Source organism: Seriola lalandi, unplaced genomic scaffold (assembly GCF_002814215.2).
Source record: "Seriola lalandi dorsalis isolate HSWRI2012SDOR001 ecotype SW California unplaced genomic scaffold, Sedor1 jcf7180002054334, whole genome shotgun sequence".
NCBI classification, from domain to species: Eukaryota; Metazoa; Chordata; class Actinopteri; order Carangiformes; family Carangidae; genus Seriola; species Seriola lalandi.
Genome location: NW_019524887.1, coordinates 31,956 through 58,043, shown reverse-complemented (window position 1 = coordinate 58,043; position 26,088 = coordinate 31,956). Strand labels below are relative to the sequence as shown.

General features: G+C 41.7%; 1 protein-coding gene across 1 annotated transcript in view; it reads left to right on the top strand.

The window, feature by feature from the left end:
• LOC111655880 (receptor-type tyrosine-protein phosphatase F-like) overlaps window positions 1-26,088 on the top strand; it is a 127,271-nt gene that overhangs the window by 98,589 nt on the left and 2,594 nt on the right. The window contains 14 exon segments of the mRNA XM_087174274.1: window positions 491-603; window positions 4,668-4,700; window positions 6,094-6,191; window positions 9,853-9,976; window positions 10,369-10,544; window positions 15,150-15,269; window positions 16,042-16,196; window positions 17,225-17,316; window positions 17,319-17,509; window positions 18,757-18,935; window positions 22,045-22,171; window positions 23,690-23,815; window positions 24,928-25,082; window positions 25,906-26,041. Coding sequence (XP_087030400.1) covers window positions 491-603; window positions 4,668-4,700; window positions 6,094-6,191; window positions 9,853-9,976; window positions 10,369-10,544; window positions 15,150-15,269; window positions 16,042-16,196; window positions 17,225-17,316; window positions 17,319-17,509; window positions 18,757-18,935; window positions 22,045-22,171; window positions 23,690-23,815; window positions 24,928-25,082; window positions 25,906-26,041 — 1,825 coding nt within the window.

The following is a 26,088-nucleotide window of genomic DNA, read 5'->3' as shown; positions in this document are numbered from 1 at the left end:
GTAAACACAATGTGTTGTTAGCACACACACAGCAGCAAAAATCACACATTGAAATCTTTGCTACACACAAACACACACTCTCATGTACACATACCCACACAGCAGCTGTCACCTATCCAGCAGCAAACAAACCCAACTTACCCACTCCGGGAAAATTATGGTGTTTCTTCAAACACATTAAACTCCAGTTGGCAAACTAATGGGGGTAATGCCCTGGTACCTACTATCTCTTGAAATGCTGGTCCTCAGAACTAGTTTTGAGAACCATAAACTATGTCATTAATCTCATCAAGTGTCCAACACAAAGACAAAGATGTTTGCATTTTCTTCATGTCTTATTTTCTAACCATATCAATCTATGTCATCCTGTCATTGTCACTTGGAGCTAGCTTGAGGAATCGATGGCTAAGTTAGCGCACCTGAATTAAGCAATTAGGTGGTCTTGGCATGATGTGATTAAACACTTTGCTTTCTGTTTCTGCCACCACAGGAAACGGGCATCACCCTTACCCAAAGATGAGCACTCAGGTGGGGTGAAAGACTCTCTGCTGGCCAACTCCTCTGACCCTGTGGAGATGAGAAGACTCAACTACCAGACCCCAGGTAATACACAACAGTCTAACAGCCTTACATGTAGCAACATATGGCAAAGTTTGCAGAGCTTTCCCTCCACAACTGCCCCTGAGAAATGAAGCTATAAGCATTGGTTTTCAGGCACCTTCATATTAGTAAGTGTCAAGACGGATATATTGTGTATTGAGTTTTCATGAACATGAACATCATTCATTATGATTGATTATGATTAATTATGAGTTTCCAACTAGTGTGGCACTCAGTAGAGAGCATACCTCCACCAAGGCCAAAAACCTTACACATGTCTGTCAGGTCCGGATTATTATGTGTGTGCGCATATCTGTACAAAAACATAGATGTAAACACCATAAACATGTCTGATTTTTTACATCAAGACCCATACATTATTTCCTGAGAAATTGAAAGTGAAATCTTCAGAAAATGTCTTATCTCTCAATCTTAGGAAATTGATAAAAAAAATTCCTGGATCGGCCCCTTTAACCCAATGGCCCCCAGATGTATTGAGTTCTTCCCTGGCCCATGCCCCATACCTCCACCAAGTTTGGTGCAAATGGGTTCAGTATGTTTTGCGTTACCTTGATGATAAACTAACTAACAAATACGGGTGAAGACATAATCACCTTGGCAGAGGTAATAAACAAACCAACAAACAGACCTGGCTGAAAACATAACCTCCTTGGTGGGGGTAACTACATTGGCATTCAGTAGAGTGCATACCTCCACCAAGGCCAAAACACTCACACACGTCTTTTGTTCTCAAGTATAGCTTTATTTATTTATCATCTTTAATCCCTCCACAAGGCAGCTGTATGGTTTTATTACCTGTTGTGTGAAATGATGACTTAAGCATTATACAGTTTACACATCTCTACAACTATATGAATTGTCTCATTGCTGTGTCGCAACTGCTATTGTTATTGTGTAATTCTATTAGTTGCATGTCGAATGAAATACTGATGTAAACAGTCCTAAATGCTGCCGGTGCCATATGCACTGTTACTTACTATTAATGATAAGTACAACTCCCTGTGTAATGCGGATTCAGCACTTTCTTCCACCAGATCCGGATTATTATGTGTATCTGCACCAAATAGTACAAGATCATGGATCTCAGCACCATAAATACATCTGATTTTTTACATCAAGATACAAACATTTTCTGAGAAATTGACAAAAGTGTAAAAAAAATACCCAATCACACAATGTTAAGGAAAGTGATAAAAAAAATAAAAAAAAACATCCTGGATCAGCCCCTTTAACTAGATCCACACCAAAATGTAATGGGTTCTTCCCTGTCCCCAGCCCCATCCCACCACCAAGTTTGGTCAGTTCAGTACTTGTTAAATAATCCTGCTGACAAACAAACAAACAGACATGGGTGAAAACATAACGTCCTTGGCGGAGTTAGTATCTCTGATGTTATGTGAACTCCAACTTCCGCTTGCTCTCATGCACCTTTAGTTTAGTGGTAAACTAAGGAAAGTTTGTTGTTTTGGGTAAGTTTGTTGAAATGCGTGACTGTCCGCTATCGTAAGTGTGTGAATTTTAATCAGAGTCTTGCAGGTTCAGCCAATGTTTCTTTCATGAAAATGAGTAAAAAGTATATTCCGTCTCTGTGACTCTGGCTTCCAAAATAAAAACCCTTTGTGAAATTCATCAGTCAGTAATTTAAAAACACAGACGATTCTATCTTCAACACTGAGAGAAAATATCTAAAGGTGACTCAGACCTATAATAGTGTTCCTTAATATATCTTAACTTCCAGATTTCTTTCCTAAATGGTGGATATTGCATTTTGGAATGATTTTTTTTTTCATCTAAACTCTAAACAGCCTTTCCAGAAGCAATCTACTTTTGCAATGAACACCTGCCTTCCTCTTTCTTTTGATGGATCTCTTGTTTGTTAGTGCCTTGTAACAGATGTTGCAGTGTGAAATTCATGTGTCCTGCCTCATTTTGTTATTTATCCTCAGGCTAAAAATCTGACCAGTTCGCAAAAAAAAGAAAAATTGGTCGATAAGAGAAAATAAACAAATCATGTTCGCCATCATACCCGGCACTGGTCAGTGTGAGTGGAGTTAGGCTGAGTGAATTCAGATTCCATCCACGCACAGTAGTGAAGTGTGGTGGGTTTTGAGGAGGGGAGGGTTTGTCAGGGTGCTCGCCTCAGCGTCAGCCTCCTTCCTTTTTCCTCCTGATCTCCTCCCTCGGTCCTCGCTCCTCCTCCCTCCATGAGATCCTTTCATTCCACCCAGCTGGTAATGAGTCCTGCTGCCTCTGATGTCAAGGTGAGCCAGGCAGAGGGAACAATGGAGCTGAGAGAAAATGTCAACCCCAGTGCACGCGCATTTGTGCACTTCTGTGTTTCTGTGTGTTTTCTGTGTGTGTGTGTGTGTGTGTGTGTGTATCCCTTCTCACGGGTTATTAAAGATCCCATTCGCAGTACACACACATGCACACACACAGCCCCTTTGAACCCCTGCAGAGGAATTAAGCAGTGCTGCTGCTCTAACAGAGCCCTGTTCTTCCATCCTCCCACTCCACCTCTTTCCTCTTTTGTCTTCCATTTCCCCTGTAGGGTAATCTCTCTCTCTCTCTCTCTCTCTCTCTCTCTCTCTCCGTGTCTCTGTCTGTCTGTGTCTCTGTCTGTCTCTCTCTCTCTCTCTCACTATCCCCACTCTCTCTTCGTACGTCAACATTTATCTCTTTCTTTCTCTCCCTTTCCACCTCGCTGTTTTGCTTCAAGAGTGGTGATTATCAAAAATCACGTGTGAGACTCCAAGGCTGAGCTGAGTGAATATTGAACAGCCCATTCCTCTGTCTCTTGTTCCTTCTCTCTTTGATTCGCCCACAGCAGGTGAACATTCCTGCTCTGATTCTGATTGTTGTGTGGTTCTGTGAGTAAATGACCTGGTTTATCCTTGCCAGATACTAGTTCTGGTTCAGGTGCTACTTGCAAATACTTAACCGAGATCACTTGTGTTAAGCACTTCTGATAAAGCATGTAGTGCCATTTAGAGCCAAGTGCAATTTGCTGAAAGTAGTCACAGAGGAACATTTTAAAGGGGAGTTCTGGTCTCATGCAAACTGGGTTGTAGTTTGGGGCATTGTTTTTTTCTGTGATAATAAGATTGTACTTAACAAGTCCAATGGAGCAAAGAATTCAGGTAGTCAGACAGTGAAACTCTTCAGGTTAATTAAATTATTTGAAAGAGAAAACAGTCACACAAACTTAGAGTTGAAAATATCCATCAAAGTTTATAGACTCATTTCCTGGTTCAACTTGACCAAGCATACTTACTGTTGATCAGGGATGACGCAGTGTGGAAAGTTTCCCATCGGGTAATGAACTCATGTCTCAATACCACTATTGCTGGTTACACCAGACATTTATAAGAAAAGACATGTGTCGGCTCAATATGTGTAGATTAGAGGTGTTACCTCCAGATGCTGCCACCTTCATTAGATGTAAGGTGTGAGAGTTTGCAGATCGCCTCAGTCTTCAGGTTACCTTTTGGCACAGGGTTTAAATCCAAAATATGACCAATTAGGCACCATGCAATACGATGTTAACAAAATATCGGATGCACTCACTTTTATTTTTCCCCACGAATAAAGTAGTTTAGGATCATCTGGCAAAAAATGTTGGCTTGTTTACCGTCTGTCTGACCACTCACATCTCATGTTCCCACATCTCAGTAATAACTATGGGTTTTATCATTTTATCATAACCGATAACTAAAGTGACGGCCAAAAATATTAAAATAACACCCAAGTTGTAATAAGATTTCCTTCAACGCATCAGATAAAAAATCTGATGCCCTTTACGAAGTACTCCTGTTTACACCTAGCAGTCACAGGAGTATTTTAAAGTCAAGCTTTGTATGCTCTCCTGTTTAACCGCCTAAAGCACACTACTTGAATTGTCCTGAGAGGGCAAACACCAACAGCTGCGCACTCCAACTAGCCTGAAAGGTTATTTGCAGATACTGTTTGGCCCTGGTCTGATCCTGAGCCATCTCCATTGATTGAGTGTTCTTCTTCCTCCCTCCTTCACTCTCCTCTCTCCACAGGTCCCAGCACTCATCGCTGCCCCAACACTCCAAGTTAGTCTGCTCTCTCACCTACTGTATATTTCCCACACGTGCAGTCTCTCTTCCTTTTTCACTCGCTCCTGATCCCATTCCCTTGTTGCAATCCTGACAGACATCACAAGCCCACAAGCTTAAAGCCTCTGGCGCTCCAAGGATGCAGCAATGTCCTCTCTAGGCTGTGAACTTCCCACACCTTTTTTGGTGCGGAAGCAGAGGGCTAGATGTTTTCATGGATAGTTTAGCAGTGCGGACAGTTACACTTGCTCTACATTAGTTGGTATCTATGACTTCACTCTCCATTTAACCAGCAACATGGCTATAAAAGACCTGGCAGCACACACGCAAACACGTACACACTGATGTTAATGTGGTTATAGGTCCCTCTGTGTGATAGTATTAAATTAGTATAATTGGTCAGGTCTCATTTTGTGCAGTGGCCATAGTTACCAGGTATTAGCCATTAGCATTGCAGCAATAATGAGCTTGCAGCAGTCATTCATCATGACCTTATAGGTTCGCTCAGCCAAAGGTGCTAATGTTAATATCTATAGCATTTGAAAGTGTCTCTCTGATCTCTGTGTGACTTCAAGGCTATATGTTTGGTTAATGATGCTCCATGTATAACTTTATAGCGTTGTCATGCGTGGCATACAGTTAACTTTTAACACATAGGGCAAGTTCCAAGCAATCCGTTTAAGCACAGAGCCTTGCCAAGTTCAGAGGCACAGGGGGAATTTGTGTCGGTAGATTAGCAATAAATCATCCAATAACCCAGCGATGAGAAATCTGGAGAGCGGCAGGGGGGTTGTTTGAAATTAATCCAGCCCAAGCGCTCCAGGCTGGGCCGAGAGATAGTCTATTGTAGGGAAAGAGATTTTCAAAGAAATGAGTTTTGGCTGGTGACCAGTCAGTTTTTTTCCTCTCTGGGAAGTGACAGTGTGACTCATTTGTAGAGACTTGTGGGTTCTTGCTCTGATCCCACCTCTGCCACCAATTGAGCGTTGTGGAGTCAGAGAGATGTCTGCCTCCTGCTTCCTTCCAGGAGCATGCTCACCCAGTCACTCATGTGCATCGCCAAGCCAGCCCCACCTCTGTCCTCCTCACTTAGCATGACGATATCACCAAATGTCACCAGCCTGTTTCAACTTGCGCGCTCCCTCGCTCTCTCTCTCTCTCTCCCTCTCTCTCTCTTCTCTCTTTTCTCCCTCTCTTCATGCATTGTTGAACAAAGTGCACTCTCCTCACCGTTACACAGCCACCTCATGGTCCCACTGGCAGCCTCACTCACCCTGTGGTCCAACCAGTGTTTGTGCAAGTCGATGTGCATGTATCATGTAGGAACAGCCAGGTCTCACTCTTGTCTTTGTCTTCTTCCCTCTTCTTCCTCCTCCTCTTCCTCTCCCAGGGATGAGGGAGCACCCGCCCATTCCTGTCGTTGACCTGGCTGACCACATTGAGCGACTGAAGGCCAACGACGGCCTCCGCTTTTCCCAGGAGTATGAGGTAAGAGCCGTGCACTAATAGTGTATAGTGTCTCTGCGTCTTTCAAGCATACAAATGTGGATTTTTTTTTTTGTTATCATGTCTAGGAGGAAGTTTGTTGTTTATGTCTCTTTGATCCCATATGCATGAATTCTAATGGATTATGGAAGACTTCTTTCACAGACGTTCTTCAGTCATTTTTACAGCTCTATTACCAATCCCACCAGGAAACCAACACTTACATTAAATGCTGCGAGATGCTTTTTCACAAAGCTAGCAGGTGGCGAGTTGCTAAAGCAATCTGTGTGCGTCTTGATGTTTCCCCGAAGAATGTTATTTTGCAAGCGGTCTCTCCGATGCAACTCTGCAAGGGATTATCTCGTGTCAGTGTTCTTCCTTAAATAAAAAAATAAAAAAAGGAGCAAATTTGCATTTAAAGTGGCACAAACTTGGTTATGGGACTAAGCAAGGCCAGATGAAGAGGAAGAGGCATCCTTGAATGCAGAAAAACAAGAGCTGTCTTTTATTTATTTGTTCTGATTGTTCAATCGGTTTTGTCTAATCAGCTCTATTCCTCACATCGATGGATCCAACTAGGCTGTCGGAGTGATTGTAGATCTTTTTTACATTCGCTGTGACCTAAAAGGTTACGTGATTGCCACTGTCTGTCTGTGACCAGCATACGTTGCTCCAGCATGAAATTTGCAGTGCAATTTCACACTCCAGAGAGAAACAGCAAATTTATTTTGATGACCTCATGACCTTTCCCCAAGCATCACCACGAGTCCAAACTTTAGCCAACATTTATAACTGCTCTGTTATCTGCCCTGTCCAGTGTTTACTGTGAAAATAACATCTATTTGAAAGCTTATATAACTGTTCTATTATCTACCCAGCAGTGTTCCCCACATAAAAGAAAAAACATTTAGAACCATATGTGGTGCTTCATTTTGTTAGTCAACCATGTTTGGGCATTTTGTCTCACATGATTAAGGCCTTATGCATTCAGATTTCATACATGATTACATACATTTTCTTCTCAGTTATAGTACTCCCATCTAATGTCTTCTAATAGAACAGTCGTGCATAAATCCCACCTTCAAGAAGATGGGATTTATGTTCAGTTTTTCTTGAAATTGAGAGGTCATTGTTGAGGCTGTAATTTGTTGAGCTGTTGAAATGTCTGGTCTTATACTAATAGGAATATTTTGTCCACCCCATTTCCATTAATGAGGATAGAATAAAACACATAAAAAGAACAGTCTTGTATGAAGTCTGTGAGAAGGGCCATTATAATGCTTGACGGAATATACATTAAATGTTTGTAAACGGAGTTACACATTTTATAATAGCGTATGTAATTGTAATAGATTTTTGATGTGGTTCACTGTGAAATTAACAGCTAACTGGGGAGATAATTAGGCCTTGGTAAAAATCTGCACTCAATTAAGTGCTTTCTTGTGTTGCTCAGTGCCTCTCCAGCACATTGCCCTCCCGGCCTGTTGAGTTAGTGTAAACGAATCAAGCCAGAGAAGTGGCTTGTATGACTGCAGGCAACCAGCCCAGCCCCATTCCCCCCCTGCACCAGTCATTCCAAGCCAGGGAAGACCCCCTCCATGCCCGGCAGATGGCCGCCCGTCTCTGTGCCAGCTGAGGCGCTGTGGCAGAGCTCATGGCGCTTTGTCACAGTCACGTTCGCCGGCTGCTCCCGTTGTGCCTTACCCCAAAGGCACAGAAATTGTAGAGGCTTCACCACTTCCTCTCCCTGATGTTTTAGGCGGCCTGACACTTCCTTTACCACCAACGCCAGTCCGCATCACACTGAGCAATGAGAACACTGGGTAATGAGCAGAATTTGTCAATCAGGCATGCTGCAGCACCCCTGACAGTTTTTTTAACGTGGGAAGCAATATCACGCTGCAGTCGTCATAGCACTATCATTATGTTCATTTGAAAGCATTTCCAGTGTGTCAGCGAGAATACCTTCGGCGTTTGCTTCTCACCTCTTTCTACCATCTCTACCTTACTTGTTTGTGTAGTGGGCCTGCTGTGTTCAATGAGCTCTCAAATGGATATGACATGTTTTGACTGCAAATGAAATCTTTCTCTTCATACTGGCAGGCATGGACAGAGAAATTGGCAGTGCTGAGCTCATCAGCAGCAATAGGCCTATACCCACATGACTCTCAGCACTCAACAATTTTGAGCTGCAGTAAAAGTTTCTTGCATATGAGAACTCCACAATTTTCATTCATCTTGTTCAAAATCAAATACCATGTGCACTAAAATAGTCTGGTCTAAAATAACTTGTTCAGACTTATACCATATTTATACCTATGTGGGTGTCACTTTCCTCCGTAGGAAGACATAGCGGGAGCTAGAAAGTTATTGTTGTTGTAGGACAGTACTGAAGGCCAATTTGCTGTACAACATCTTGATAGTTACAGTAGGACAAACCACACCTTCCTCATGTGTGGCTTAGTACAACACTTGTTGTGTTGCTGTTTTGCTAATCATTTAATGGCCCAGCGTTCTCTCTGGGCCTCACCTTGCACCCTCTATTTAATCCTTTATCCAGTAATAATTATCATTATGTTTGAGCTGTCAAGTTTTGACATGAAATAACCTCTAATAAGTAAATTAGCGTTACAGCCACAGTAAGTAAGTGAAGGAATTTCAAAGGTGTCGTTCTGAGTCCTGCTGGATTTGTGAGGCGAAAGGTCCGGGGAATTAGTGGACATGGTTCCGGTGTGAGCTTAGAGGGATCGATACAGAATAACAAGAGACTCTGTGACATTATTGAGCCAAGGGATGGGAGGCCGTCACATATCTCCCTAGATCAATATGTATGCAGTCTACTGTCGTCTCAGCCCGGGAGACAAATGATGTAAGATGGAAAGGGTTAGAAACAGAAAGAAGCTATAAGTGAAAGGGTGAAACAAAAATACGAGATAGGAAAAGGCAACAGAAATAGAAGATGTGAAAAGAAAGGAGGACAGAGAATGAGAGGAATCTGCTTCGTTACAAGAAGCAGTCATGCATGTGACTTCTAAGAATTAGGTAATTCAGTAGGACCATCCTAAAGGGAGAGGACGAGTGTTTGTGTTTGCCTGCAAGATTCAGCAAAAGACTTATTCAACAGCTCAAACCAATTCATTCTCATCATGTTGGATATAGAAACTGGAGAAATATGTTGCCTCTCTTGGCTCAATCAATGATGATGATTTGAGTGAAACAAGTGCCTTCATATTTCTGCTTCGTTAGCATTCAAGTCCCAAATGTCATGCAAATGATTAACCCGTTAATGCACTGACAGCAGTTGCAGTGTAGCCTGCAATATGGCGCTTTGTTAACTGATAGCCTCAGACTGCACAGTGTCCCACACAATATAAAACCGCTAACCTTTAGCACTCCACTGTGGCTTTTCAAGTGACATGATGTGGGTGTATGTTCCATTTAAAGGCTTTGTTGTCCATACTATACTGCTGCAGAATGGGTTTCAGCAGACAGCAGTGTAATTTTGCCCTATCCTCTTACCAATGTTGCACTCAAGAGCTTCCCTTTGTGTTTTTATTATTTTCTCTTTGCTTTTCTTGGCTCTGTGTCGACTCTCTTATAATTGTTCTCTCTCCGTCTTTCTGTTATTTGCCCCCTCTCTTTTCATCCCTGCCCTCTCTCACAGTCCATTGATCCAGGCCAGCAGTTTACCTGGGAGAACTCCAACATGGAAGTCAACAAGCCAAAGAATCGCTATGCAAACGTCATCGCCTATGACCACTCAAGAGTGGTACTTACCTCTGTTGATGGTAAGAGCTCATGTAACCACTTAACCTTTCAGATAGCCATTGACAGAGGCTGCCACTGCTTGAGGCCTGCTTCATCAGTACCAGGGACATTTTGTTTGCCTGCAGCTGCTACTTTAGAAAATCTGAGTTTTTATCCACAAAGCCCATGTAACTGTTTTTCTTGGATACAGTATGTTATGTTCATTTGAATGTACCAGTTATCATAGGTGATTGATAGAGGTAGATTGTCTTTGTACAATCTGTATCAAAGTGTTCAATATCAGTAAGAAGAAATCTCCATAAATGTATCATTCATTTTTATTAAAATGATTCTGATCTTAATTTAATCTCTGTGACCGAGCAATATTGTTAGATCAAATAACCATAACAATGTTCGCTGCTCCTTGTTACAGCTGTTCCAGGCAGCGACTACATCAACGCTAACTACATTGATGGCTACAGGAAGCAGAATGCCTACATCGCCACACAGGGGCCTCTGCCAGAGACACTAAGCGACTTCTGGAGGATGGTGTGGGAGCAAAGATCCAACACCATCGTCATGATGACTAGACTGGAGGAGAAGTCACGGGTAAGGAGAGACACTGTGATTTACTATAAAACACTGTAAAGTAAAGCAATCAGTCAGTGACCTCATTCCTTAACAGTTAATTATGATGCATTGATTTATTGATGTGTGCATACTCAAAGATTTAATTACATAATTTATCAATCATAAACACCATATGAATAAAAATGATTACTTCATAATGTTTTAGTGTTTATGTAGTAAAGAAAGAAACCACAAACACATTTTCCTGTTGTGAAATGTCATCGAAACACATTTGCTTGTAGCACATAATGGAAGAATAGAGGAGAATTGATGTCACTTTTTTATGTGATACAACAACCTTTAGCACTACCTTTCAGCCAACAGGAGGCTGCTACAGATGGGGAGAGCTGCAATATTAGGGGGAAAACAAGTTACTTTCTTGTAAATTTTAGGGCCATTGAATTTGACAGGACTATGACATATTAGACAGTTTTTTAAATGTGAAATGTGCAAAGTTGAAATGTGGCCAGAAGTTGAGTTCCCTGACATACATATGTTTATATTTATGTAGCTCGACGGCAGGGAAGTAACATTACACCCAACAAAGCCTGAAGGCATATAGACCCCCAGTCCTACTTTAAAGCAGGATTTGTCAGCCTGATCAAAGTCACAAGGACTTCAAAGGATATTTTGGTTGTCTGTGGACAGTATCGCTTCACGTTGCTTCTCTTCTATCAAGTCTTCAGCAATCTCTAAAAATTTCTGCATGAATTCCTTCTAAATCTGTTTGTGAAGTAAAATTGCACAATAGCTTTTTACCGTCTCCCATTTTCCCTCCTACTGTTTGTTTGCCGCTTATGGTTGAGTTGCCATGGTAACTTTGCATATAATGACAACATACGCATACCCTTTACTGAAAGCAAGGTACGTTTTTCGGTTAATTATGAACATGTACAGTGTAGTTATATTTAGAGATTCATAATAATGTGAATTCTCTTTTGTTCATTATTTAGAAATTGCTTAGAGAGCTCAATACTTGATTGCCACATATTTAATTTTGTAACACCATGCCAAGGTTTTATAGACAGAGTGTCTCATTTGTGTATGCATTTTCTGAATTTGGCTCTCGAAAGCCACGGTGCTATAATGAAAACTCTGAAGTTGAAGAGTTAAGAGGATTGTCACCGAACAACACCCGTGGGCTCCTAAAAATACATTCAAGCTAATAAAAGCAAAAAAAAAAAGAGGACATGGGAAACTTGAGATTCAAAATTGGGATGGGTTTATTTAATTACCATCACAAAATCATGCTCATGAATTCCTTGGAGGAAATAAACCAGCGTGGAGCCTTGCCAGTATGTGGTGCATTATTAGTGTGTGCATACGGTGCCTTAATGAAAGAGTCCCCAAAATAAGAACTGGAAGTAACAGGGATTGTAAATGAAAGAGTTCATTTCCAAAATCATACGCATTGATTTTTTTTTTTTTTTTTGGGTGGGGGGTGGGTGGGTCATTGCCTGAAGCTCAATTCATCCACAGTGAGTATGCAAAAAAGCAACTCTTTGTTAAGTAAAGATTTAAATTACTTGCCATCTGTCAAAACACTATGATCTGTTTTAATTTTTATCTGTCAGTGATATCCATCATTTAGCCAAATTATGAGCGCACCATGTCTTTTTGGAGCAGAGCTCATTTATTTGTACCTCGGAGAATACCTGCAGTGCGGTTATGTTTGATGAGATGGCTTTTATGACACTTTCAGTCAATCTCAGCAAGAATAAACGCATCCTCTCAAATACCTCTCTGAATATTTAGTGTGTCAGAGTGGCAGGTTCACAACTCTGTGACAGATGACCATGCTCCCATGCTTTGATCCCAGAGTCACAGCCACATATATACTGTATACTGTACATAGGAACAAAATAATGGAGATCTCACAACATAAGGAACCTGAAATGAAACAGCCGCTCTTTAGTATGACGTCATTAAAGCTTTGGAGTTTGATTTCCAAACCAGGAGGGGGTGACTAACTCCTGTTTTAATCCCTAAAAACAGTTTTTAGTTGCATGTTGACGTTTATACTGTTGATAGAATTTGCCATACAGAGTAAATTAATGTGTTAACTGTGTATTAATAATAGATTGTATGTATAAATCCCAATTACCACCTCTACTATACAAAGTAAATGTTTAGTTAAATGACAATTAGGATTACGTATATGTGATATAAATGTCTGTCACAATATTTAAATAACTCTTTCCAGTGCAATATGAGGCAGCAAACAGTGAATGGAATTTATTAGATTGCCACTGCATTGAAAATGACTTTATTTAATAAGTGGAGCAGTCCTGAAAAATCCTATCAGGCTGTAAATTGCATCAAACAAACAATGTTTGCAAGTTGATAATGAACAGACATTTAATAAGATAATTACAAAAAATCACAGAAAACTGCCTGTACCCCTGATTAGACACGTGGTGCTGCTACATTTTCAGGGATTTCTGTTATTTTGTCCAGTCCCTTTACATAAATACACATCCTCTATTTGTGTCTTTCTCTCTCACGTACGCACACAGACATACACATATGGTGTGTGAGTCAACCTCCCACCACCCAGCCCAACCCATGTCTTATGCCAAACAGAGCAGGAGCTTGACAAATATGATGAGATCCGGCAGCAGGCAAATTTCAGTTTCCTCTCTCACTATCATTACCAGTTAGTAAAACCCTAAAAGGTCAGAACTTGAAATGAGACCAGAAGTATTACTCGTGTGTGTGTGTGTGTGTCTGTGTCTGTGTGTCTGTGTGTCTCTGTGTGTCTGTCTAGATAAGGGGTCTGTGTCCTCTGCAAAAGGCCAGGTGACGACATATGAGAAGCAAGGTTCAAAGCAGAAGCAGATGATAGTGAAACCTGCGGTGTGTGTGTGTGTGTGTGTGTGCGTGTGTGCGTGTGTGTGTGTGTGTGTGTGTGTGTGTGTGTGTGTGTGTGTGTGTTTGCTTGCGAGGAAGAATATGCCACCCAACCACAGACAGCACAGAGATATTCATTACAGTGGTGACTGCTAATCCATATGTTTATACTGCAAGCGGTTCCCTATCACTCAATTGAGTTTCTCCTGCAAGGTCTGCCTCTGCCTCTGAATGGGAGCTGTCACCAGGGGAGGTGAAATGTGAGGGGGTGAATTTTAGCTCTTTTTGTTTGTCGATTTGTACTAGCTCGCTGAGACAGCCAAGGTGCTTCCAAATGTCAGCTTGGCACTGCAGTATCAATATGATTAGCTTACCCGCATCACATCTCTTCCTCTCATGTTATCCAAATCAATAGCAGCAGCAAGTCCTAGTCCCAGAAATTCTGACATTAGAACAGTGCCTGCATTTGTTCAGTTTCTATATGGAAAATGAAAGTATAGCAGCATTTTCTTGCTTATCTGAGATGACTAATTTTCCCTACATACTTTTAAAATGTTTCGTTTTAAAAATCTTTTTAGCTGATGCTGTTGTTCAGAGTGCCTTTGACTGATTGAAGACACGTCGTTTGGAAGACAATTGTTAGGGACTTAACCTGCCTCACAGAGTCAAACTACATGTTGTAAGCTTTTCGGGTTTTGCTGTTTCAGTCTCGAAAACATTCTCTGAGATTTTGCTGAACCCAGAAGCTTTAAGAAAGCTCAGCTGGTTATGCAGTGTTTAGATAATGATGTGACTCATCACCCCAAACTCGCAGACCCTGTGAACAGCTATTAAATTAGGTGTAAAAATCACATGAAGCATGATTGTGTAACTGTATGGCCTATTTTTGACTGTAAATTATTCACAAGTGGTTTAGGCGGTGTTCAGCAATGTTTCCGGAGCAGACACCTTACTATTGCTGTTTGAAAAGCAGAGCCAAACGCCAATGACAGCCAGCAGTGCGTTTCATCAATCTGGTGCAGAAGGGTTCATGTAGATATCTCAGTGATGAAGAGGACTGTCAAAGTCCGTCTTTGTTCAAATCTAATGCCAAATAAGCCTTGCAAAGCACAAGGAGTGAAGGGAAAATTGTGTCAAAGGCCAGTCTGGCATTTTCATATATCCATGGAGTGAAGCAAAACCTCTCTGTGGCAATGTTCGAAGGATCTTCAGCCTCATCCATGGTTAAGTTTGTTCGCTGCACATATGGAGCCAGGTGGCTTAACCTGCTGTCCATTCACAGCAGGCCAGAACGGGCTTTTAGACACATCTCCCTCCACATTGCAGCACCCAATCATTACAAATGCACCAAAAGCATACATGACAAAGGGCTGCGAACTACCTGACAATTAGCTAATTGAAAATGATCACAGGCTGGTAAAAGACAAAGTGGGCTTTTTAATGCCCTTTTGAAGCCCGTTTCAGATGCAGACACACATGGATGCACATGCATCTGCCTGATTCACTGGTGCTCATTTTTTAGGAGATACAGCAGCTGACTCTGAGTCTTCAGTTTTTAATTAGACAGTGGACAAAGCCTTTGATCTGACCCCTCTAATGTTCCCTTCTTGTTAACCAGTGTGATCCTACAAGCCTCTCACTGGCCTCACGGTGGATGTAAGAGGCAGTTCACTCCTGACAGTACGCCCTCTCTCTCTCTGTCTGTCTGTCTCTCTCTCTCTCTCTCCCTGCCAGGTGAAGTGTGACCAGTACTGGCCATCGCGAGGAACAGAGACCTATGGGATGATCCAGGTCACCATGCTTGACACCGTGGAGTTGGCCACTTACAGCGTCCGTACCTTCGCCCTCTACAAGGTACAGTGCTGCCTTCTTCTTTTGCAGTTAACCATATAGCGAGGCATGCTCATGAAGGACATGTTCCCAGCAGGTAATTGCTGTTCATCATTAATGGGGTCATATTTTAAAATGTAATTTCTTATTTTTCCTGAAGACCGATAAAGGCTATTACAGCTGGAATCGTTTTTTAGCCGCTGTAATTGGTTTTTAACGTCCAAAATTTGTCTCTTGTTCTCTAAAAGGCAATGAAAGATTTCATTTTTTTCACTTTGATTCATATACTTAAGTGCTGGGTAATGTGAGTGATACTCTGTCCTTTTACTTCTCCTCTTCCATTACTTACTTATAATTTCTAACATTGTTATAATTCCTAATTAAATGCAAGTCTCTAGCTGGAGAAAGTTATTTGGTTTCAATAAGGAATGGTGACAATGCCAAGAAACTGTTTCTGCTGAATTCCAAAATTATACATATTATCTGCACCTACACTTTCAGAGTGATCACAGCCGAGAAACTAGAGCACACTATGTGCTGCTATCAAAGTTATGAGCCCAATCGCAACCTTTGCTTAAAATAGCTACATTTCTGACAATTAAATCACATCATCGCATTTTAACTGTAGAATTTCAGCTCCCTTTAATCAAGTAGTGTGACCTTTAGCTGTTCAAAACATTTGTTCCCAGCATGACAATTTTTTTTTTTTTTTAAAAGGCAACCAATTACATTTCACAATGTCAGAACATCCCACTAAGCTCAAGCTTACACCTCTCTGCCTCTCATTCTCCTGTAGAATGGCTCTAGTGAGAAGAGAGAGGTGAGACAGTTCCAGTTCATGGCCTGGCCGGATCATGGGGTGCCAGAGTACCCCACCCCCATCCTGGCCTTCCTACGGCGGGTAAAGTCCTGCAATCCTCCAGATGCGGGGCCCATGGTGGTCCACTGCAGGTGGGTGCCCACGGAAATGAACTGGTTCTTTTCTTCTTTCTTTAGACAGTTGTATACAAGTAATTGCTTGATTTATGTTTCATGTTGTTTTTTTATGTCGTGTTTAATTGACAGAGTGACATCAACTCAAAAACATCCTTCAATGTCCTGAAAAACAAAATGTGTTAATCCAACATTATATTAAATGCATTAATACTGGAATAACATGAAAATATCATTTGTAGAGAATGTCATTATGAAATTAGCTATACTGTCAGTATTAGAGTTGAAACCAATACTTTATTATTATAAATCATTATATCATTATTTTATGACGTGATCATTTTCCTTTTAATGATTTTTATGGCTGACAGTGTCACATCAGAGGGCAGAGGTGTGTTATATCAAAGGGTGTTACAAGTGCATTGTAAATGACACCACGTGCAACAGAGACTTTCAAATATTATTTTTGGGGTCATCTTTTTTCATCCTCCTTCATTTGGGCTCAGTTATTCTGTGTTTTGTATTTTCCAGCCAGTCATCAGGCCTCTCAGGATGCTTTTACAGTGTCAAATTTTCTGCACATTCTACAGCAGCAATTTCATTATGGTCCAGCTCTTGTGCTGCAGGGTGTAAATCAGCTCACCTGGAAAGCATAATGTCCAGTTTTCAGCTGTCAAGCACGGAGAGAGAACATGATAAGACCGGGAAGCTTACCTTACACTACAATACTATTCTAAATGCATTCTGACATATTTCTGATTTCTGCACCGAATAGTCACATTTGGATAGACACACATACTGTTCGTATATCATAATAAGTGTATACACAGCAAAAGGGGCTGGCTAGAGAAATTAACATTATTATTATTAACTTTCTCATTTAAATAGTGACACCTTATAATACAGAACTCATTTGTAGCCTATATGATACATTCTAGTGACCTATATATTAACTTATTACAGTTGTGTGAATGATGAAATATCAGTTATATACAGTGAAACATAAAATGATTTACCTCCCCTCGCTCTCTGTCTCTCTCCATCAGTGCGGGCGTGGGTAGGACTGGCTGCTTCATCGTGATCGATGCCATGCTTGAGCGTATGAAGCATGAGAAGTCCGTAGACATCTACGGCCATGTGACTGCATGCGTGCCCAGAGGAACTACATGGTCCAGACCGAAGATCAGTACATTTTCATCCACGAAGCCCTGCTGGAGGCTGCCACCTGTGGCAACACTGAGGTGCTGGCCCGCAACCTGTACGCCCACATCCAGAAACTCACCCAGCCCCCGCCCGGCGAGACGGTTACTGCGATGGAGCTGGAGTTCAAGGTGACTGATGAACACACTCCTCAGACAAGAATTACTCAAGGCTCTATTTGATTACTTATTCAGTGTAAAAAATAAACTTGAGTTGTCCTTGACTCCTACAGAATGTAATGAAGCATTTAACTTAGCAAAAGACATTTTACAGCTTTTTCTAATTTATAGTTTACTGGATAGTACACAGGGCTGACACTGTACAGGAAATGATGTGAGCTTTTACTTAATGATTAACAGTAATTGAAAAAATTATGTTACTATTCTGCATGTGTATCTCACTCCACCCTGATATGCAAGCACCAGGCTTATTTCGCTCACTCTTACATTATCTAAGATTTCCAAAGTGCAACAGACTAAAGAAGCGAACCTTCTGAGGTTTAAGTGCCCCTTCATTTCAGTGTCGGAAATAATTAATTCAATCAAATAAGCTGAAGCACAGAAATTTGTATTGGTCAGACCGGTGCTGAGGCGTCACAGCAGCGAGCGTAGTAACACGAGTACAAACACAAACACATGTTTCAGGGACAAGCAGACCAGGACAAACACACATAAACACAGAAACACAAACACATCAACACACCTCCGCGTGGAGAATGAAAAAATGACTGACGCACACACATACACACAGCTGGTGTTCAAGGTGACTTGCAATCACACGCACACCTTCTGTCAATAGCCATCAGCTGTGATGTTATTACACACTTTCCTCCCAGCGCGGCTCTGCCATTAGCCCTCTTATGACCATGATCCATTCTGTTTGAAGTGATAATAGCATCTACACTTCTGCCAACGACAGAGAATGAAAGAGTGAGAGAATGATTGCAGTGTATGTGGGGGCCACAGCCTCCATGCCCACACAGTCTGGCCATAACACACACACAAATTCTCCCCGAGTACATGACTGTCCATACACACTCCTGTGCTGTCCATCTGTGCTCTGACCACTGCCAGCTCTGAGCCTGTCACGCCTACAGTCCTCCTAGGAAGCTCTGGGACTCTATGAGAGACAAGTCCACTGCACTTAGTTATACCAGTCGATATCTAAAATACCTCCCAGCCGTCTCTACTTGACTCTGATGTCTCTCCTTCTGTTGAATTTCTTATTTATCTAGACAGAAAACTTTGTCTGAATAAAGACTCGTCGGGGAAGAATTTCAGACTTCTTTGTCTGTTTACTTCAGGTGACAGGGCACTCATTTTTTTTTCTCTCCATCTCTCTCTTCCTGTCTGGTTTGTTCCCACCTTTTAATAAACAGAGACTGGCCAACTCCAAAGCCCACACGTCACGGTTCATCAGCGCCAACTTACCCTGCAACAAGTTCAAGAACCGCCTGGTCAACATCATGCCTTTTGAGTCCACTCGTGTCTGCCTGCAGCCCATCCGTGGTGTCGAGGGCTCTGACTACATCAACGCCAGCTGCATCGACGGCTACAGGTCAGCAAAGGACTTATACGTCAAGACTTGAGTTGAATACAATGGCTCTGAAGTTAAAGTGCTGACTTTGTGCTTTTAAGGACAAGGGTGATATTAGTCTGGACCTGTTAATCCAAATGAGCAGACTTGAAGGTAAAAAGCCCCCAATAGCCAAACGTAACAATGGCTGCCTCACGGGCCTGGCAGAGCATCATCAGGGAAATACCAAATGTCTCATGATGATAACGAGTCATAGACTTCAGGCACACATTGACTGAGCAAGATTTGTAACCACACATTAAATATAATGACTATATTTAGTTTATATTCACTTTAAAAATCTGGGGCTTATACATAAAAAAAAAGCTATAATCATACACAGTTCCCCTAAAATGGATGTGAACATCCTTAAATTAAATCTGAAAGTCAGCACTTTAACCTCAGTCACTGTTTTATTTAAAATGTAATGCCCTGAGTACGGAGCCAGAAATCGGAACAGAAATTGCATTGCTTTCCTAATACTTCCTTGACTGCACTGAATGTGACAGGTCTGCAGTTGTTTTCTGCCATCAGAGATTTTTACAGGTGTGAAAAATACAGAAAATATTCACAGTGGACTAGATAAAAATGTATGGGAGGGGACTGAAGATGAGGCCACAGTGGGTAGTATCCACTTGCACGAATTACTCCCCGCTCTGCTGATGTGGCTCTCATCCGCTAAGCCACTACCACTTTCCTATCGAAGCTACTGCATGTCCTTGTGTGCTCTGTGAGTCCAAATTGCTTCCTAGAGGGAGGAAGATGAAAAGGCAGCTCTCTGTTTTATATCTATATAAGTTCAGGCAGAGACAGACAGAGCTGACTCTTCTGTGGTTGAAGTGTACTGCGAGGGGATGGATTTAGCAGGCGTGAAATGCCATTCAGTCCGTACGGGGTTCTGCTTCGTACTGGGCTGCGACAGAGACAACACCTCAACCCCCCACCCCCCCTGTTTCTACGGTCCTGTCGTTAATGAGAAGATGCTCCACAGAGGCTGTCCCTCCATTGTTGATGTGTAAATAGCATAATTGCAGCAAGAGAGATTGTAATGAAGTGTGTTTTCCAAACTCCTCCCTCCCCTTTTTCTTCTCTTCTCCATTTCCTCCGCTTTTCTCTTTTTCCTTCTTTATTTTTACCCCTTTATATCTCTGTCTGTCTCCATTCTCCTCTGTAATCTGTCTCCTTCGCACCTCTTTGCTCATTCTCTCTCCTCCCACCCTCTTCTCTCACTCACCATCTTAATTTTCCATCCAAACATCATGGCAGAGACAGACATATCCGGGTGGGGACCTGTTGTGTGCACCGGCGGCACTGTGTAATTAAGCTGCTTTTAAGCCCAGGCATAAATAAAAACTAAACAGGAGCCTCCAGTGCCCTTCACCCCAGCGCCTTCAAGAAAAGCCAATAATATGCTAAGCTAATGAGAGGCGAACCATTGATTCCAGCTATGCTATCAGGGGCACGAGCCCTGGATATGCTCTGATGCAGGCTGGAGTTTTAGCATTGTAATGAGGTTGAAATGAAACACTATGTCCTCAAGCACTGCAGTCATGTGGGATGATGCAGAGAGCGCTTTGTGCTGTTTGGCAGCATGCTCATTGGGACACTGTGTGCAGAGAAGTCAGTATTGTGTGATACGGTTAGAATTGTTTTTGTTTTGGCTAGGGGCCGTTTTATGGGGAGGTTAGAGGGGTCCACCCTATCAATTTGAAATTTAGCATTCATCCTTTTCGTACATTTTCATCTCCTTGCTTCTCTTTTCTTCCCTACTCTCCTCTCCTCCTTTCCTCAGCAGTCAGTTCTACTTTGCACTCCAATGACCAGCTGGAGAGAGCAGTGCTCACTCTTTTCATCTCCCCACATTTTCCTCTCTACATCCTCTCTCTGTACTTTGTACATCTCTCTGCTCTTTGCTTTGCATTTTTCTTTCCCCCGTTTTCATCTTTTTAATTTGATTCCTCACTCTGTTGCCTCCCCCTCCTCGTATGCCATCTCCTCTCCACCAATCTGTTGTTTCTTTATTTGTGCGAGCGAGGCCCTGAGCATATTCTAATCTCCCGGTTCCACATTAGTGCCTTGCCTGCAGCACCTTCATTAGTTGTTCAGCCGTGGCTCAGTGTGTGACTGAGTGCATGCATGTGTGTAGTTCCGTGTCTGAATATACATGCGAAACTACTGCATGCGAAAATGCGTACACCTGGATGCGAGCTAACATGTGCTACAAACATGTGAGTGTGTGCATGATCATGTGCGTGTTTGTGTGTTGGATTACTCAGCTCCCTCTGTGTCTGTTGATCAGCGCGCTGCTGCCACCTGCTGTTTGACAAAATGAACTGCTCAGCCGGACCAAAGTCACGTAGGACACAAGCACAGCCCTGGCACCTCAGTGGATGAGCTCATCTCTAGTTTTGTGAGCGTATCGAGTGCTCTCTCTCTTTCTCTCTCTCTCTCTCTCTCTCTCTCTCTCTCTCGTTCTGTGTTGTGTTACAGCGAGGAAGAAGGAGAGGATCTAAGCAGGCTTAAATAGCTCAATGATGGTGATAGCTGCCAAGGATTATTTGCTATGTTCATTAAATGTGTAGGAATTTGTTGTCGGCATAATTGCAGAGACGTTTTTGACAGACACTACAAGGACAACAGAACGTTACATTATCTTCAGTTTGCAGCTGAATGCTTTTTAACAACATGCCTTTATGGGTTATGAATCAGTTTCCTACAAGTCATGCTGCTGTAGGTGCCTTGTATATAAATATCTGCCAGATGGTATGTTTCATAGAACAAAAAGTAGAGTAACAGGAAGCTGCGTAGCCTTTGAATTTTATTTGAAAAGATTTGTGTCTGAATGTATTTGATCGTTCTTTAAGACATCAGTTTCGTTGTGTGTCTTATATCCTGTGTCAGGGGGTGGGGGACGGATTAACAGTCTTTGCTAAACGGTCTACAACAACAGCACTCCTTTATCATTAAATCCTTTTCTGGTTATTGCTTTGTGGTGTGCTTTATAATACCAGTTGTGAAAGCGCAATAAAGTTTATGTTTATTTTGTGTAATGTTTAATCTCTGCCTCCTCTGTGTTCATTTGCGTCCTCAGACAGCAGAAGGCCTACTTGGCCACACAGGGCCCACTGGCCGAGACCACCGAGGATTTCTGGAGGATGCTGTGGGAGCACAATTCAACCATCGTCGTCATGCTCACCAAGCTACGAGAGATGGGACGGGTAATACACAAACGTGTTTTACATAAATGCATGCAGCACCTGTAAGGTCAAAGTGGAAGATAATAATCTCAATACTCAGCTGGGTTCAGCTGAGTATTGCGACACAGTGCTCCAATATTAATTCATTCCAACCCTGAACAGTAACTTTGGTTAAAAATTAACTTCGTCATCACCGTGGAACGAATGCATCTGGTTGAAACAGGCTACCGGGTCAGATTTGTCAATAATTGGTTGCATTCCAAGAGTTCTGATAATTCCCATATAGCATGAATGCTTTACACTTTATTAAAAATGGTCAGTTTTGGTAACAAGAGCTAAATGTTATGCTTATTCACAGACCTTTTCATATTGTAGACATAGACTGCTTATGATAGTTTAACTCAACAAAGGGGAAATACACTTAGTCATTTCTTGCTGAGAAGTAGATGAGTAAATCAATACCACTCTCACATCTGAGCTACAGCCAGGAGTCAGTTAGCTTAGCTTAGCACAAACACTGGAGAAACAGCTAGCCTGGCTCTCCGCTGAACGTCATACCCCTGTCTCTGCCTCTCCTGTTGTTTCCTGTCGGCCTCTACACTGTCAACTGTCCAACGCAAAGACACAGGAAAAAAAATCAAGGAGGTGCAAGTCGACAGATGCTTTTACCTTTGAGCAGAACCAGGATAGCTGTTTCCCTCTGTTTCACGAGTAAACAGCTGCTGGCTCCAGTTTCATATTTAAGGGACAGACATGAGAGTGGCATCAATCATCTCATTTTAACACTCAGCAAAAAAGGCAAATAAACGCATCTCTCAGAAACTTTGAACTATTCCTTTTTTCTTTTTTTTTTTTTGTGGAACTTTATTTTTATTAAAGAGAATACAAACATTCCTTAACAGCATCAGCATCACAAGTTATGTATGACAGTGCTAAAGACAAGAGCAAAAAAACAAAAAAACAAAAAAAAACAAAACCTTTGGGCCCCGAGAGCTTATATAGCTACATATGACTGAAAAATAATAAATAAATAAATAAATAGATAAGTGGCTATTTAAGACATTACAGCATTGAACTATTCCTTTTAAGATAAAAAAGAAAAAAAAAAACATCAGGGCAGTCATCTTGGTTTGATTTAATCCATAATATCTTCCACTGAGCTGTTTCTTGTGATTATGTAGGTGATTGTGACAGCACTTAACAGCCTTTTACAGCTTTTTCATCCTCGCATCCATAATCAGTTTATGGAAAAAAAAACCCTCATGCACATTATCGCTGTAGTTAAGGACACAAACAAATTATGTAAATATTTTTGCCATTAAAGTGTATTTAAAAGGCACAGATAAATCTGTCTGGATTACCATTTGTAAGCAGAGACCTTCTCATGACTCAGAATGACTAATAAGGTACAGTTAGTTGTTATAATGAAAATATTCTGTCCTAGTATGCCAGACAGTCATTATGTAAAAGTCATTTTTCTCCCCTGAATGTGTTTGGAAAAGACGTTCTTCAAGTGCTTAAATCTTTTTTCTTTTGTAGGAGAAGTGTCATCAGTACTGGCCAGCGGAGCGCTCAGCCAGGTACCAATACTTTGTGGTGGATCCGATGGCTGAGTACAACATGCCCCAGTACATCCTCCGAGAGTTTAAAGTCACAGATGCCAGGGTATGTTGGCCTCACTGTGTGTGCGAATATCTGTGGGTTTGCCCTTGTGTGTGTGTTTGCCCTTGTGTGTGCTTGTGTGTGTGTGTGTGTGTGTGTGTGTGTGTGTGTGTGTGTGTCTTGGTGGGAGGGGATGAGGATTGATTGGCATTTTACACAAATACAACCATCCATTCCAAATCCATTTAAGGTTTTCATATAAATGCTGACAGTTGTGTTAAGAATTATACCAACTCTGATTTCAAGGTAGAGATGATCAGAACGCATCCCGTGTTATTTCTCCTGACAGGCTGACATCAAGTGAATGCGCCATCAAACATTTTTACCCAGATTTAGTAACAGTGTGCTTGCTCTTTGGATTGTATGTGTGTGTTTGTGTGCTTCTGGATGTGTGTGTGTGCGTGTGTGTTTTGAGATCACTGAAAATACATGAAAAGCATATCTTCCAATCCCCGAGGGCCAGTACTGGAACTCCCTGTGATGCAGTAGTTTCAATGAGCTATAAATAAACTTTACTGTCATCAGAAGGCTCACAGTGCAGCAGCACACTAATCCCACATCCACTCCTCCTTTCTCATACATGTATAGGCTGTATGTGGGCACTGAAAGAGAGAGAGATTTGGAAAATAAAGTCTTGATTTGTACAAAAAAAACAAAAAACATTCAGTCACACATGCTGACACCACAGTGCTGTCAGATGTGTCGCAGTTCAGTGTTGGTCCTTGGATGCCACAGCCTTGCTGATTTTATCTCCTTCCAGGTTGTCAGCTTTATTCATTTCACATCCCAGGTGTGAACTAGATGATTAGATGGCCGCTGTGAAAAACCAGCAGGGTTACGATGCTCGCGGACTTCGACCTGAGAGACTGTCACGGTGTTGTTGTTTTTGTTGAGGGCACATTAGAGCAAAGGTGGAGGAGATGTGTGAGGCACATGCTGCAATGTAGTGTTAATAAAGATAACGAGTGTTATTTGGTCATAGAGATTATTTAAAATGTTAATGTTAACTCTGATGAATAAAATACACGTTATACATTATATTCGTTTTTCTATTTTTCTCTGTACGTTTCGATGCCTCTCAAATGTTGTTAAACTCCTCATCTGCTGCCCCTCAGGATGGCCAGTCCAGAACAATCCGCCAGTTCCAGTTCACTGACTGGCCCGAGCAAGGAGTGCCAAAAACCGGAGAGGGCTTCATCGATTTCATTGGACAAGTGCACAAAACCAAGGAACAGTTTGGACAGGACGGACCAATCACTGTACACTGCAGGTAAGGAGGAAAGATGGAACAGATTAATCATAAAATTCAAACAAGATCTGTAGGTGTGACGGGTTATCGCTACTTCAGAGTTTTGTACATGCTCGCAAATGTTACTGTTTGAATTTCTTATAAATGAGTTCTTATAAATGACTAAGCTTCATATAATCTGTAGTGTTCAACACGCACAAGTACAAGCATCATGAGATAATGACAGAGATACAAACCACATTTCAGATTAGCTGTGACTGTCTACGCTTTTATGACTATCCTCTGTCATTTCAATGGTATTTTCGTCATTTAAAGCCATTTCTAAGAATTACACACATATGCCAGGTCTTGAGGTACACTTAGCTGAAACGAATTAAGACTAATGTATTAGAGTCTACCTTCATGAAGGACTTAATGTTTTGACTGTATTAAAGATGTGATGATTCAATTTTATGGTCAGGTTTGGCGGCAGTGTGTGTTACTGTTGAACTGTATTGTGTAATGCCGAGAGGCTGTCTTATCATCTCATTGATCAGGGTTTACGAAATATTTATATTCATGTGCAAATGCTGTTGGACCCAGGAATGCAGTGAAATAAGATGTACTCTTTATAACCAATGCATTATAAGAACAAAAGTATGCTCATGCTAACAACTCAGGTGGAAAAAAACTACATCCCTTGTCATTACTTGCTTGAAAACACAATGATCTTTAAATCCATAATTTTGTACATTAAAGTCATAAAGAGTCAGTAGACAGTAGATTTATGAAATATCCGTGTGTGTGTGTGTGTGTGTGTGTGTGTGTGTGTGTGTGTGTGTGTGTGTGTGTGTGTGCTCCTCAGTGCCGGGGTGGGCAGGACCGGAGTCTTCATCACCCTCAGCATCGTGCTGGAGAGGATGAGGTACGAGGGCGTGGTCGACCTCTTCCAGACAGTGAAGACACTTCGCACCCAGCGGCCTGCGATGGTGCAGACCGAGGTGAGGACTATGTACTGACAAGGATTTTGTCGAGGCTCAAAATCCCA